This window comes from Ovis canadensis, chromosome 11 (assembly GCF_042477335.2).
Source record: "Ovis canadensis isolate MfBH-ARS-UI-01 breed Bighorn chromosome 11, ARS-UI_OviCan_v2, whole genome shotgun sequence".
In the NCBI taxonomy this organism is placed as follows: Eukaryota; Metazoa; Chordata; class Mammalia; order Artiodactyla; family Bovidae; genus Ovis; species Ovis canadensis.
In genome coordinates, this window is record NC_091255.1 from 26,494,233 (window position 1) to 26,510,673 (window position 16,441).

Here is a 16,441-nt window from a genome sequence, read left to right on the forward strand (position 1 = left end):
TCCTTTTCCTATTTGGAACCAGTCTGTTGTTCCATGTCCAGTTCTAACTGTTGCTTCCTGATCTGCATATAGGTTTCTCAAGAGGCAGGTCAGGTGGTCTGGTATTCCCATCTCTTTCAGACTTTTCCACAGTTTTTTGTGATCCACATAGTCAAAGGCTTTGGCATAGTCAATAAAGCAGAAATAGATGTTTTTCTGGAACTCTCTTGCTTTTTCCATGATCCATCAGATGTTGGCAATATGATCTCTGGTTCCCCTGAATTTTCTAAAACCAGCTTGAACATCTGGAAGTTCACAGTTCATGTATTGCTGAAGCTTGGCTTGGAGAATTTTAAGCATTACTTTACTAGCATGTGAGATGAATGAAATTGTGCAGTAGTTTGAGCATTCTTTGGTATTGCCTTTAAGAAATGCAAATTATGAAAAATAATTTGTACTATAAGAAATGTCTAAAAGACAAATGTAGCATACTTTTCACGAAGCCTCTTCTTGACCACTAAAAAGATACATTGGAACCTTCTATAAGGTCAGCCTGAGTAAATGGAGAGAGGCTACACTCCTGACAGAAAAGACAACATTGGGAAGATACCAGTTCCCTTCAAGTTAACCTACATACAAAATCAAAATGCCCATGGAATTTGTGGGGTTAAGGAATCTGCACTTCATTTAGTGGAGCAATGCATGAAAATAGTTTAAAAGAATTATAGATGGATAGGTCTAGTATTGTCATACTGAGTGATGTAAGACAGACACAGAAAGAAAAATATCATGTGATATCGCTTATATCTGGAATCTAAAAACAGGGAACAAATGAACATTTTTACAAAACCGAAGCACAATCACAGATGGAAGGAGAGATAAACTGGGAGACTGGGACTGACATATACACCCTACTATATATAAAACAGATAACTAGTAAGAGTCGGCTATATAGCACAGGGAACACTCCTCAATACTCTGTAATGGCCCACACGGGAAAAGAAGCTAAAAGAAAGAATGCATTTACGTACATGTATAACTGATCCACTTTGAGGCATACCTGAAACTGACACAACGTTGTAAACCAAGTATACTTCAACTAAAAAAAAAAAGACTTGCTGTACAAATGATCAAAACATACTCTAAATGAATAAATTAATTAGTTCAATAGAATACTCCAGATACGCTAGATAACCAAATGGGACTATGCCAGAAAAATCAGTGAAACAGGTGTAAAATAATAGGTAGAGTGTGATCCCAAGTTTTTAAAAAGGCATACGTATTTACGGAAGCACAGAAAAATCAACGGCCAAACAGAAATCTGTTAAATGTGGTTTATCTGTAAGACCCTAATCAGTGAGGCTTCCACGTCTTATTTTGTTTGAATGCTGCAATGAGCATACATTAATAAAGAGGGGGAAAACAAGAGGTTAAAAACAAACAAAAAACGTATAGGACCAGAAGGAGAAAAGAATCTAATTTACCTGGAATAGAAGACCCTTCTGATGAAGACTCTTTGTCATCATCTATTATCAGAACATCAGGATCTTCTACTGTTGTTTCCACTTTACACCTTGTATTCAAAGCTGTTTGTTTCTTCCTGGATGTTTTAGGAAACAAACCTTTGGAAGAATCTAGCTTTATCCCACTGGAGTTGTTTCTTTTGTCAAGTTCTTCTGGTTTCCCATTTATCTTTCTTGGACTTTCTAAATATTCATTTGGTTTCCTTCTTTTGGATTTATGATTTTCCATTTCCACTCGTTTCCTTTTGGTTTCTTTCCGGCTGACAATGGGTTCAAGTTGTGGACTTTCTATTTGGGAAATTACAGAAATGCACATGCTTACCAATCAACAGAAAACTAATTTTATTACCTAATAATCTTAATATCACTTCAAAATACCCAATAGCCTTATTACTATAAAATGAAAAGCCAAGAATCAAATATTGGATGCTGAAAGCTAGTTGCTATCTTGTTATTTAGACTGCCTTTTGAACAGGCTATAAAAACTACCTCATCTAAGACTTTCCTTAAATAAATTATTAGTATTTTAACATAATTAAAGCTGTTTTGGGGTTGGCCACTCTGGAAGCCAGCAGAGGCCAACAATGCATCACATAATATGCTTTACTTTAGTTGAACAAACCTCACCGTCAACCACAAGAAAAGTTCTCTCAGTGGTGACCACTTCCAAGAGTTAACAGCTAACCTCAGCATTTTCAAAACTGAAATGTTAATGGAAATGATAATATTTATCACTAACCTTGTTTACAATGACACTCAGAAAGTACCTGGTGCTCAGTTCGCTTTTTTAGAAGCAAAGAGAAGTATTTCCTCAAAGGAAATCTGGGATTTGACCACCTAATTTCCTCCAACAAAAGATTTCTTGCTTCTTCAGTCAAATCTTTCCTTCTCCCCATAAACTGCAATAAAAAACCAATGTTCAATTAAACTCATATTCTTATAATAGTTTAATCAGAATACTACCAATTATTTTCTGTTTATAAGTCTACATCAGGGTAGGATTAACTTTTGTCATTAAATACAACCCTTGATGGCAAAGCTGCATTTGCATAGCTTTAGAAGGACTTAGTTCATATTTTTATTTTTCTTTTTTAAATGAATTGTATTTTATACATTTATTAGAGTATAATTTTGACTGACAAAGTATCTAAATGTACTATATAATCTAATATTCTTTTTGAAACTGCTTATCATTAACTCTTAAAATGTTTTTAAAGCTCTCAGAGAATTTAAAAGAGATTTATATTTCAATTGGGATTTATTTTTTAAAATTGGACTCCAGGAAGAGATGATCTTTAGGCTCCAATAGTAGACACGTAAAATTTTTTCCCTCTGAAAAATGTGAAGGAAACATCCTATAATGTTGACTGCTCTCATACTTACCACAACAGTGGAATTACTACTTTTCGAATTTGAATTCAATGTTGAAAATTCACCAAGAGCCATAACACATTTTGAGAGATCTATTACTTTAGTATTTAGTTCTTTAAGTTTAGTTAAGAGAGGACAAGTGGGTGGTTTCAAACGCCACAAATGGCACCCTAAAGAAAAATAGAAAAGTAACATTAAATACCTTCATTCTTCACATGCTTATCCATTTACCAAATGCCAAGTCAACAAACACAAACAGACTCAACAACAACTACACAGTTAACACAAAAGTTTCAAAATTCAAAGGAGTACCCAGGAACAAAATCCTCACCTGTAACAAGTTAATAAAAATTACCTAGTCTTCCCTCCCAATTGTTAAAAATAAGCAAATATTAGCACATTTTTCATTTTTTTAAATCAACCTTGCTACTCAGGTTAAAAATTTCAGGGGCAATTAGCATCCTGAAATCCAGATTCTATTACTAGGTGATCATGGGCATATCCTAAGGAAAAGTATAACTAATTTCTATAGTTGAACATACTATTAGAAAATGCTTTATAAAACTGAGCTGGTGAAAGTAACAAGAAAGGTTTCATCCACTGAATGGCCATAGAGGAACTGAGAGAAAAGGAAAAGTAGAATATTATTAGAAAGGCTGACTGGGAACTTCTCCATACAACAGAGAAAGGACAGGCTAAATAAAACTCAAAAACCATCAAGGTCAGAAACATAAAAGGAAAAGAAACGAGAACAGAACATAGTGAACATTTCATGAGTAGAGGGACTACACCAAACCGAACCACAAAGCCAGCTGAGAAGAACATAACTGTTTCTGCCCTGACAAAAAGCACTAGGTTGGAACAACAACAGGGGGGTTCCCGGGTGGCTCAGACAGTAAAGAGTCTGCCTGCAATGCAGGAGACCCCAGTGATCCCAGGGCTGGGAAGATCCGCAGGAGAAGGAATGGCTACCCATTCCAGTATTCTTGCCTCTGAATTCCATGGACGGAGTCCATGGGGTCACAAAGAGTCAGACATGACTGAAGTGACTAACACTTTCCAGGAACAACAACAAAGCAAAGATAGAAGGCTCTGTATATGATTAGTATTTATAAAAACTAAATAGGTAAAGAAAGACTGTGGTTACCAGAGCGCTTGAATCCACAGAGAATTAGATCAAGATCAAGTTAACACCATCCTACAAGGCTTGTGTAAACATCTTGCTCTCGAGTGCAGTACATGTGACGGTAGAGAGAGCTAGAACAGTGGAGCACAGCTCCCTGTTACCAACTCCAGGAGATGGTTCACAAGATACTTGTGTGGTACCAAACAGCACAAGCTGTTACAGCAAGGAGGCAAACAGATTTCTCTTAAACAGTGAGCTGCAGACTGGACAGACAGGGATGGAGTTCCTCTAAGAAACTCTTAAAAGATGATCTGTGCACATACAGGCTCAGATTTCAAGAAGACAGCACCTCTCTGGAGAGCATTCACTTCAGCTCCACACACGTGCCTGCCCTCCCCTGGCATCAGGGTTAAGGGCTTCGGCTTTCCTGCCCCACCCCCTTTCTCAGCCCAAGGCTGCAGCAGAGAGGATGTGGTAGTGCTGGTTTAGTTGCTCAGTCGTATCCGACTCTTCGTGACTCCATGGACTGTAGCCCACCAGGGTCCTCTGTTGATGGGATTTCCCAGGAATAGAGAGGATAAAAAGCTACTTTAAATTCCACATAAGAATTACACCTGAACCTTTGTCTCACCTAAAACCAAATTACATAGTTTCATATTGCTACTAATGTTTAAAAATATCTCATAATAATAAACTCACCATGGTCTTTTTGCTGAACATGAAGGACTCTCTGGAAACTGGAGCTCACTGCATTGTACACATCTAAAGCAGCAGCTTTCTTTGCAATCTGTCGTTTCAACAAATCTGGCAAACCACTCATGAGGAAGTCACGCTTTGCTTTAAACTGCACATCACAATCCTGAGACTTTTCAGCTGCATCTTGGCTTTTAAGAAAATAATGTGAGAAAAGGATAGCTAAGGTTATAAACACTTAAAAAAAAATACACTATAAGATAAATGTCCCTAAACCTGGTCTTCTTCCATTATGCAACCCACTAGCCCAGATCAGAACTTAGGTGTCATCTTCCCATCGTCAACTCTCCTACCCCCAGCACCCCTGTCTAATTAATCCACCCCAGGTCTCCAGCATTGCAGGCAGATTCTTTACCAGATGAGCCACCAGGGAAACCCAAGAATACTGGAGTGGGTAGCCGATCCCTTCTCTAGCGGATATTCCCGATCCAGGAATCGAACCAGCGTTCCTGCATTGCAGGCCGAGTTTTTACCAACTGAGTTATCAGGGAAGCCCAATTAATCATAAAGCGTTCTTAAATTTATTTCCTAGGGAATTCCCTGGTGGTCCAGTGGTCAGGACTTCACGCTTTCACTACCAAGGGCACAGGTTCAATCGCTGGTAGGGGAACTAAAACCCCACAAGCCACATGGTGTGGCAAAAAATTAACAAATGAATGTCATTCCTAAAATCTTTCATACATCCTCTCCAATACTTGGGTCCATACTTTCATTATCTCTCACCAGGACTCCTGTATCCACTCTAATCCCTCCTCTATCCCATTCTCTGTACAACAGCCAAATTAATCCAGCAGTCAGATTAAACTTTCAAAATTCAAATGCTTAAGTTTCCATTCATGTTTAAAACCCTCTGACTGCTTCTCATTGCTCTTAGCATAGTGACAAAATCCATTCATGTGTCCTAAAGGTCCTATCCACATGGGCTGGTACCACCTCTCCAGCATAATCTCACACTCTGCTCACTGTGCTCAAGTCACAGGGACATTCCTTCAACTTCCTGTATTTACTATGCTCCTTACAGTCACAGGGACTCTGGATGGTCCCTCTGGATGGACCACTGCTCCTCCCCAATGAGCTCCTGCTCATCCTTCAGTTCCGGCATCATTTCCTCAGCGAATCCTTTCTTATCCAGACCAAATCTATTTAATAGAACTTTGCACCTCTCCTTAGCACAACTCCAATTCTTCACTTGTTGGCTCAGTTAAAGCTTAATCAGAGATTGTCTTTCCTCTAAAATGTAAGCCTCAAGAACACGGTGTGTGTGTGCTAAATCACTCAGCTGTGTCCAACTCTTTACGACCCTATGGACTGTAGCCTTCCAGGTTCCTCTGTCCATGGGATTTTCCAGGCAAGAACACTGGAGTGGGGTGCCATTTCCTTCTCTAGGGGATCTTCCTGACCCAGGGATCAAACCTGAGTCTCTTACGTCTTCTGCACTGGCAGGCAGGTTCTTTACCAGTCAAGAGGATGGGGAATGTGTCTTACTTCCATAATATTCCTAGTACCAAACACAGTGCCTGGTACATAATGGATATTTAAATATTTACTAGGTTCATAAATCAGCTTTTTGGTATTTTTGGTTTGCCTATTTATTTTTCCACTAGTCTGTCTAGAGGTGGCCACAAAATGTTTGCAAAAGATCAAGATCTTCAAATTGCAGTTGTAGCATTGTCAACATTGTCATCTTTTAAAATGGACTTATTAAAGCTTCAAATGATAATTTAAATATTTCTCATCAAAGTAAATGAATACAAAGTACATTCCATAGCATATTTTGGCATTTTAAAATCTGTATCAGACTGACCTGCTTTCATCAAAACCAAGGGTGGGATCAGCTGTCTTCTGAGTCTTTCTAGTAAGAAATAAAGGTGCGACTTTCACTTTTCCTTAGAAAAATAAATACTTAGGTTAGTATCAAGGCTTATCATCTCCACTTACCTTCAATTACTTTCAGAACTCTTAAAAAATTTTTTTAACTAAAATTTTTCTATATAATGAGTTGGTTTCTCAACTCATTATATAGAAAAAATATATATCAATATATATATTTTGATATCTGGCAATATCAATATCAGAATTCCCTGGGAAGCTTTTTTCTAAGTTACAGATTCCCACAACCCACCTCTAGACTCTTCGTCAGTAATGTCTAGGAAAGGACCTAGAAATTTAACATTTTTTTAAATTTATCCAGATGATTTTGATGATCAGTCAGCTTTCAGAATCACTAAGTTAACTAAGGCTAAATAGATACAAAGAAATGCAATCACTTAAAATATACTCACTTACTCTTTGTAAAACTCTTTACTAACTACACTATAACTTCACTCATTTATTCATCAAAATAAATATTTAATATAATTAAAAGGTTATAAGACAAGAAATTTAAATTAAATTAAAATTCAGAACTATATAATCCCCCTCAAACCTCCTAATGTTCACCATTGATATTATCAAATCTGATTACCAGGGACATTTTTAGGAGTCTTGTTAAGTTTTTTTCCTAACACATCATTCAGACACTGAAGTTTCTTCTGATTTTTCTCAGGATGCTTTACAGGAGGAGGACTAGGAGGACTTGAACTTATTATTATTAGAGAGTCCTAAGAATAAGAAAAAAAATTTTTAATAACATGATGTTATTACAATTTCAAAAAGATTATAGTGCTAGAAGTCATAGAAAAGAAAATCACATTTAGTAATTTCATACATCTCCCTGTCAGAAACTATTTGATACAAAAAATACATGATATGAATGGCAGTAGTCTGTGCTTACACCATACAAGTTCACATGATCAAAAAGATTTATTATGATCATAGTTTTCTGTTTTAAAGAAGCAACTAACAAACTATATTCCAGATAAAAGAATCAATACAACCAAGCTATAAAAATTCTAGCTATCCCCTTTCAGAACTATATATCCTAGAAAAATATTAGATGAAGTTTGGTAAGTACTCATATGGTCGGTATATATCTCTGAGTATCTACTATGCATAGGCAAGAGCAGGCCCTTGAAACATAGACAAATGAAAGTCTAGAGATGGCATCAAGGTTAGAACCAGGGTTTAGGGGACAGAGGGAGAGCTAGTTTAACGTCCAATAACTGATGGACGTTAGTTGTGGTATTCCCGTATACCACATGTGGTATTTCCATATAATGGGGTATTATTTGGCAATAAAAAGAAAGAAAACACTAATGCTACAACATGGATGAACCTTTGAAACATTATGCTAAATGAGAGAAGCCAGATACAATGGATCACACAGTATTACATGTGATAATATATCACTTGCATTAAATGTCCAGAACAGACAAATCTATATGGTTTGGCTAGGGCTGAGGGAGGGGAGATTGGGAGGTGACAGCTAAGGACAATGGGGGTTCTTTTGGAGGTATTAAAATGTTCTAAAATTGATCTGGTGATGGATGCACAACTCTATGACTGAATTGCATACTTTAAACAGCAAACTACATGGTATGAAAGTTATATCTCTCTAATAAAGCTATATGTCTGTAATAAAATTGTTGTTGTTGTAGTTTTTAAAAAACAGAATATGGTGGCATTTAGCAGGATCTTAAAATCTAAGTAGGAATTCCTCCAGTAGGACTGAGTACCTAATACACATTTTAAGCTGAAACTACAAACTGAAAAGAGTTAAAACTGTACCCTTTGGAGATAAATGAATAATTTAGTAAGACAGTGAAAAGTGTGTATTTGAGGAAGGGGGTTGTTTTGAGGAAAGATAGGAGCTAGTTCTGTGTATGAAGGGTCTTCAATGACAATAAGGATTCAGATTGTATTCTGTGGGCAAAAGAAAGCCAAAGTCCTTTAAAAAAGAATGGAAAATTATATTCTTCCTACCACTTCAAGGCTTCCTACAAGTACTCTATCTTATAATTTTATAATGGTTTCCTTCTCTCATTTCAAACAGAAGAGAACAAAATTTATACCACTAAATATCTGTAATACTTACTTCTGTTTCTGATCTTTCAGGAAGCGTCTGATGTCTAGATGAACGCCTTAAAGGTGTCACTACTTCTTCAGTAGATTTTGACTTACTAATATGCAAAGCTTTTGCTTTTTCAATCAATTGTTTTGCTTTTGATACATTTTTTGAAGCACGGCTTACCTAAACACAAATGTGAAATAATAATTTAGGTTTCTGGCAAATTATATTTAATAACAGAAAAAACAGAAAAGACAAAACTTTAGAGAGAGTAAAAAGACAGGTGGTTGTCAGGGGAAAAGGAAGGGATGAACAGGCAGAGCAATCCCTTAACAGGGATTGTTAAGGCAGCAAAACTACTCTGGATGGTACTATTAATATAACGGTGGATACATGTCAGTATACATTTATCTAAATCCACAGATTATGCAACACCAAGAGTAAGCCTTAACTTAAACTATGAGGACTTCCTTGGTGGCGGAATGGATAAGAATCTGCCTGCCAATGCAGGGGACATGGGTTTGAGCCCTGGTCCAAGAAGATTCTACATGCCACAGAGCAACTAAGCCCATTCCCACAACTGTTGAAGCCAGGGCTCTAGAGCCTGGGCCCCACAAGAGAATTCTGGGCTCCGCAACAAAAAGTAGCCCCCACCTGCTGCAACTAGAGACAGCCCTTGCAAAGCAAGTCTAAATAAATAAACAAATGTTTTTTGGAAAGACTTAAATAAATAAACAAACATGGACATTGGGTGATAATGCTGCATTAATGTAAGTTCACCAACGATAACCAGTGCACTATTCTGATACTGATAACGGGGGAGGCTTTGCCTATGTGGCAGCAGAGGCTATATGGGAAACCTGCACCTGTTGCTCAGCTTTGCTATGAGCCTGAAAGTGCTCTAAAAACTGAAATCCACGAAATATATACATAATGGAAAAATATAATCACAGATCGCACCAAATAAAGGACCAAAAAAACGCCCATTCAAACTTTACCATGGAAATGAAATTACAGTGTATCTAATTATGCTTGGTTTGCCTTCATTTTTTTACTTGAAAGCTATCCAGATAAACATAATTACATTTGTTAAAAAACACCCAGAAAGATGACTGTGTACAAAAATTACAGAAAAAAAAAAAAAAAGATGTCTGTACAGATTGGAATGGTTGGTTATTTCCATCTTCATGGCATCTTTTCTTTGTTTTTAGTCACTTTTAGGCTGAATCCTTTGGAGAGAAATTGAAAGGGCAGTAGGCATAGAAAAGAGCAAAGTCTACCCTGCAGGTCTGGCTCTGTCACTGATGTACTAAGCGACTCTGTGTATTCAAATATTATCTTCCAGATAATGTGTTTTCCATATTTTGAGTTTGTAAGGTTTTATATCTGTATTAAAAACAAATTGCAAACAAGCTATAAAACAGTTTACATTATACGATCTCTAAGCACAGGAAAACGTCTGGACTAATAAACTTGTAACTATTCAAAGTGGGTTACCCTTACAGAATAAGAAGGAAAAATTTTTTTAAAGCTTTCATTTTTATATGTATATACTACTGTGTTTTTTAAATGAACGTTTGTTATTTCTTCAAAACTTTTAAAATGTTTTTTAAAAAATGTTGACGAGAATAGGCATAAAAAAATAAAAAAGAACAGGCATGGATATTCAGTACATAAGGAGGTTAGGAATGTTAGGGATTTGCTTTACAGGAGTAGAGTGATAGATATCTGTTGTTCTGGTAGCAAAAGTTTTGACAGGCTGGTGATAAACCTTAGGGTAATAATACAGCTTAATTTAAATTAACAACTCCATCACTGAACCAGTTAACAAAGAGATCTGTTTTAGTACATGTGTGGGAAAAAAAACACGTGCATTTTGGCAAGTTCTACTATTACTTGAAATTGTTTTTTTCTTAATAGCTATTTTTCTGATTAAAGTTTTTAAAAGTTCTTATTTATAGAAAAACAGAAAACAGAAAAATGAAGGAAATTAAAATCAACCATAATCCTATCACCTCAAAAAATAGTTTCCAATGCCCTCCTTTGAGACCGAGCTGCCTGTCCTGCCAGCTCTTACTTACTCCTAATGTAACAGCAACTTCCGTCCTGATAGTTCTCTACTTTCTTCCTATGTATCAGCTTCTGGTAGCCCTCTTCCCATGCCCCCAGCTTAAAATGCACTGTGTATCACTTCAACTCTCAAAAACGTTTTAACCTTCTTTGGCACCACTGTCCTTCAAAAGAGGGCTAAATATTTACTTCATGAGATTAATGGTATGAGTACTAAGCATAATACCTGGAATGTGATAAGCTGTCAAAAAAAAAAAAAAGGACAGCTGTTAAAGAAAAACAAAGGAGATACCAACTTTCTGTGGCAGGGGGCTTTCTCCCAAGAATTACATTAGAATCACCCTGGTAGCTTTTTAGACACACACACATTTGTATCTACTCACCCAAGAGAGAATCCAATTCTTTCACGGAGGGGATAAGCAGTCTGTTTCACAAAAGCAGCTAAACTATTCCTACACATTCTCCATTCAGGATAGTGGTAGTGGTTTTCAACTGGGTGGGGTGATTTTTCCCTCCCGGGGATATTTAGTAATGTCTGGAGATATTTTTGGTTGCCAATGTTGGGCGAGTTGGACTGCCACTGGCATCTCGTGTAGACACCAGGGTTACTGTTAAACACCCTATAATGCATGAGACAGTCCCCCACAACAACGAATTATCTAGCCCATAATGTCAACAGTACCAGGGTTGAGAGACCCCACTTTTTAGCCTCTCATCTAGAGAAATAAAACAAAAATTCAATCATGCTTATTTCTGTAACCAGCCTTAAGGAAAATGATTGGAATATAACTGCGATTAAGAACATCTTTTCTGGGACTTCCCTGGTGGTCTAGTGGCTGAGACGCTGCACTCCCAACACAGGGGGTGGAGGTTCAATCTCTAGTCAGGGAACTAGATCTCCCATGCCACAACTAAGAGTTTGCATGCTCCAACTAAAGATCCCACATGCTGCAACCAAGACCTGGACAAGCCTAAATAAACAGATAAATAAATAAATTTTTAAAAAGAGAACACCTTTTCTAAGCAAACTACACGATCTTTATCAATTGCTTTCATCTCACAATAAGATATATTGATTTTTTAATAAGCTAACTCACAGAGTGAACAGTCGAAAACAGTAAAGGGTTGTAGTTAACATAAAGGAGTCTATGAATTATGTGAATCTTCTTTTGGCGTATCACTTGCAAAAATAGTGGTTGTTATTTTAGAAAACAGAATACCACTTACAGGACTCCCTAATATTTCAATTACCTTTCTAGTCTGAGTCTCAAAATCTTCATCAGCAGCTTCAGATTTCTTAAACCTTATCTTAGATTTTTTTGGAGTACTAATTCTGGTGAATTTCATTCTGAAAGCAAACCAGAAAGATATTGACAAATATTTTTATGATTATAATGTCTAAGAATTTCAATTAAATTTAGTAAACAACTAACTAGAGCTCTAATTTCTGGACAGTTCTGAAGTACAAAACAAAAAAAATAAAACCCTCCATTAGTTTCAAGTCACTGGTTCCAATGTAAGCCAAACTCAATGTTAAACTCTTAGAAAACATAAAGCTTCTTTTGTAAATCTTAAGTTTTCCAGAAAATTAGTCCCTAAGATCTTTCTTATCTTCCCTGATAGCTCAGCTGGTAAAGAATCCGCTTGCAATGCAGGAGACCCCAGTTCCATCCCTCGGTCGGGAAGATCCCCTGGAGAAGGGATAGGCTACCCACTCCAGTATTCCTGGGTCTCCCTTGTGGCTCAGCTGGTAAAGAATCCGCCTGCAATGTGGGAGACCTGGGTTCGATCCCTGAGTTGGGAAGATCTCCTGGAGAAGGGAAAGGCTACCCACTCCAGCATTCTGGCCTGGAGAATTCTATGGACTACAGTCCATGGGGTCACAGAGATGGACAAGGCTGAGCAACTTTCACTCTACTTCACTTCACTTCAAAAATCTTACATTAGCCAGAACCAGCATGCAAGTATATACCTCATAGTATATGGCTCAGTTTACCTAAAGTTCTATAACTTATTTTTAATCTCATGTTTGCTAAATGCACAGAATTCTTATTTGAAGGATATTCCTCCAGGAATTAGCAACTATGATAAACAAGAGTGTAAAGCTCATCTAAAATACATCCAGAATTCCTCTGAAAGCATGCCTGACTTTAAGTATGGAAAATAAGCCACATTTTTGAAACCCTGTTTTCTTTTTCTTATAAATAAGCTGTGTTCTAGGGGGAAAAAAAACACCAAACTACTCTCCAGTGCTTGACGTCTTTTCCTTCAAATCTAATAACTTACACAGAATATTCAGAACCGGAGAACAAAACAGAACTTTTACCTAATAGGACTCTCTGAATCAGAAGGTATGGTGATTAATTCCGCTGTATATAAGCGATGCTTCTCTGATAAGCTGGCTGCTTTTGGAGTCGAAGCTTTGACTGGACTATCCTCTTGCGCATCTTCAGAATCAGTACCTCGGACGATTATTGCAGCAGGCGTGCTGCTACTTCTTACAGATCTTCTGCTTGATTTGGGTGTAGAAACATTTCCCAAGCTGTCTTCAGCCTCAGCTTTAGACTGTATAACCTTATCCTTAACTGGTAAGCTGGTTTTTTTTGAAGACTTATTATTACACAGAGAGGAAATCTTAGGATCATCATTTGCTGTACGTTCACAAACAAGGCTTTCCCTGTTAAATAATGTGCTGTTTTTGAGTTCTGTTTTCTTTTGTCTTAAACTCATTCTAAGACTGTTCTGATTTTGCTTCTCTTTAAAGGAAAGAGTTGTTTCTTTTTCCTGAGTATTTCCCTCTCTATTTTCAGCTGGAATACCACCAGTCTCTAACATTTTTTTATTCTTTTTCTTCAGTGTTTTACTTTTCTCCTTAGGAAAACTTCCTTTATCAATGTGGGGCTGTGAACTGCCATGATTTGAAACCATTTGGATATTAGGATTTTCCACGATTTTTTTAGAATTACTATCGTTTTCTTCCTCATTTAAAGATTTTTCATTGAGCTCTTTCTGCTTATCAGAAGACTTCTTGACTCCATTTTTAAGTGTATCTGATACTGGCTGCCTAAATGCTTTCATAAACTGTTGTCTTTCTTCTGGAGTGCATTTAGGTTTCACAGCATCAGAGCTTCCAGTTTCCAACACCGCCAATTCTAGTTCTTCCTCGTGTATAACCACGTTAGATTTTCTTTTCTGAACTGCCTGTTCATTCTCAGGATCAGACAGACTACTTTCCATTTCCACCTGCTTTTGTTTCAAGAAAATGGAGGGTATTCTCCCTGTCTTTTTGGGGGGGATAGGGTGAACCTGCGCGAGAACAGTGACTGTTTTAAAGCGGGTCTGTTGGGAAATTTCATAGGTTTCAGGGTCACTCATAGAACCACTTCTGACTGTATCCTCAACAGTTTCAGAAGGAATACAAATTGACACTGTAGAGTCTGGTGTCTGCTCCACTTTATTTTCCTTGTGACTTTTTAAAAATTCCTCATATGAGACGGTTACTGTACTATCCTTTAATGGGGCTATCTCAGTCATTTGATCTCTAGGCTCAGCATCATTTACAGCACTTTCGATTTCATTAGTTAGGGCAGGCCTTATCTGTTTACTATTGTTACCATCTTTTTTAAGGAGATTTAGTTCCTCTGCTAAGGGTAAGCTTTCAGATAGACCTATGACCTCTCGGTGCTTCCTTTTTCTCAGTGTTCTGCGATCGTTTTTTGAGGGCCCATGTTTAGGATTTACTTTCTTGGAACTTTTTTTGGAGGTCACAGTGCTTGACTGTTTTTTGAGACTTTGAATACTTTCTGCAAGTACCTCGACATGTTTCTTGTCAAGTAAAGCGGAAGCACTACTTTCCACAAAATCGCTATCTAAACTACAGTCTTCTTTGCTCTCATCACTGTTAATGTCAATTGGAGTTTTATGTTCAGTTTTAATACTACTTAGTCGATGAGATAAATTTAGTCTCTTTCTTCTCTTCTTACACTGTGTATTTGAGAGCATTTCCAAAGAGTCTTCGCCGCTGTCAGCAGGCAATGGTGTGGATGACTTTGTCTTGCACTTTTTTGTTGTCTGAGTCTTCTCATTTGTGAATGGAGTCTTTCTAAAGTAATCCAGAATATTATTGGATTTGGGTGGAGAGAAAACCCTGTCTCCAGTCTTCTCCATGGGTGATAAATACTTTGTGATTGTTCTGCAAGAAGTTCTGTCATCGTCTTTCCTTCGCTTCTTGCACGCCTATCAATTTAAAAGAAGAAAAAAAGCACTTATTTCAAGCAAAATACTATACAGTTTAAACATGGATTTATTATCTTATGTAATGGGATTAAAAAAGAAGGCTTCCTTACTTGATAAACATGATATATTAGGAAGAAAAAGAACTTTAAACTTAAACATACAATCAAATCTCAATGTCACGTTGAGTTACACAATTATAACTTGTGTACTTTACTGTATGTATACTTCAATAGAAAGTTTCAAGGACACTGTATTTGTGTACAAACACATTAATTACTGTTGGCCTCTGTTCATTTAATAACCTTCAAATAGTGCCACACACTCCAACAGAATTTGCAATGAACATGTTACATACAAATACATAAAGTCTGACCCATGATAGGAACTTTATAAATATTATTTCCATTCCCTTTATGGGTTTTTAGCTAAAAGTAAACAAATTATTCTAACTATTTCCAAGAAACAGGTACACAGGGAACAAGCCTAGGATCCCAAAATTTACTAATTAAGCAAAAATTATAGTGGGCATTTTCTACAAATAAATAAGATTTTCCAGTATTTTAATATGCTATTAAAACAAAAACAGATGCTTGCTCCTTGGAAGAAAACCTATGACCAACCTAGACAGCATATGAAAGAGCAAAGACATTACTTTGATGACAAAGGTCAGTATAGTCAAAGCTCTGGTTTTTCCAGTAGTCATGTACAAATGTGGGAGTTGAACTATAAAGAAGGCTGAATGCCGAAGAATTGATGCTTCTGAACTGTGGTGTTGGAGAAGACTCTTGAGAGTGAGTCCCTTGGACTGCAAGGAGATCAAACCAGTCAATCCTAAAGGAAATCAGTCTTGAATATTCATTGGAAGGATTGATCTGAAACTAAAACTCCAGTACTGTGGAGTTTTACCCTGATGCTGGGAAAAGACTGACGGCGGGAAGAGAATGGGACAACAGAGAATGAGGTGGTTGGATGGCACCACCGATTCAATGGACATGGGTTTGAGCAAGCTCCAGGAGTTGCCGATGGACAGGGAAACCTGGCGTGCTGCAGTCCATGGGGTAGCAGAGTCAGACATGACCGAGCAATTGAACTGAACTGATTAAAACAGTTACTGCCTGACTCCTACACTAGTCATTGCCCTTATAAAAAAACTCCATCAGTCTTTTCGTTATTTTTAATTTCCTTCAGTTCATTTGCTAGAATAAACTTGCCAGAATAATAAAGAAACCTTTTTTTTAAGATAAGTAATCAAGAAATTATACTTCTAGAAAATTAACATGTATTATAAAGCTATCATGATTAAAGCATAGCACTGATGCATGAATAGGCAACTGAACAGAACCGATTAGAAAACCACAAAAAGACTTAGATATTTAAGAATTGGCATATGATAATAACAGCACTCAAGTCAGTGGGCAAAGAATTAGTTAATAAAAA

The 16,441-nt window shown here is 37.0% G+C and overlaps 1 protein-coding gene across 2 annotated transcripts in view; it reads right to left on the reverse strand.

Moving 5' to 3' along the window:
• The window catches only part of ATAD5 (ATPase family AAA domain containing 5), a 34,905-nt gene that overhangs the window by 16,484 nt on the left and 1,980 nt on the right, over positions 1 to 16,441 (reverse strand). For both annotated transcript variants that reach the window (XM_069602877.1, XM_069602878.1), the window contains exons 2-10: positions 13,095 to 15,004; positions 12,020 to 12,116; positions 8,726 to 8,881; positions 7,217 to 7,352; positions 6,557 to 6,638; positions 4,699 to 4,883; positions 2,886 to 3,043; positions 2,242 to 2,401; positions 1,464 to 1,790 (exon numbers count right to left, since the gene is read on the reverse strand). In XM_069602877.1, coding sequence (XP_069458978.1) covers positions 1,464 to 1,790; positions 2,242 to 2,401; positions 2,886 to 3,043; positions 4,699 to 4,883; positions 6,557 to 6,638; positions 7,217 to 7,352; positions 8,726 to 8,881; positions 12,020 to 12,116; positions 13,095 to 15,004 — 3,211 coding nt within the window. The remainder of the gene's footprint in view (positions 1 to 1,463; positions 1,791 to 2,241; positions 2,402 to 2,885; positions 3,044 to 4,698; positions 4,884 to 6,556; positions 6,639 to 7,216; positions 7,353 to 8,725; positions 8,882 to 12,019; positions 12,117 to 13,094; positions 15,005 to 16,441) is intronic.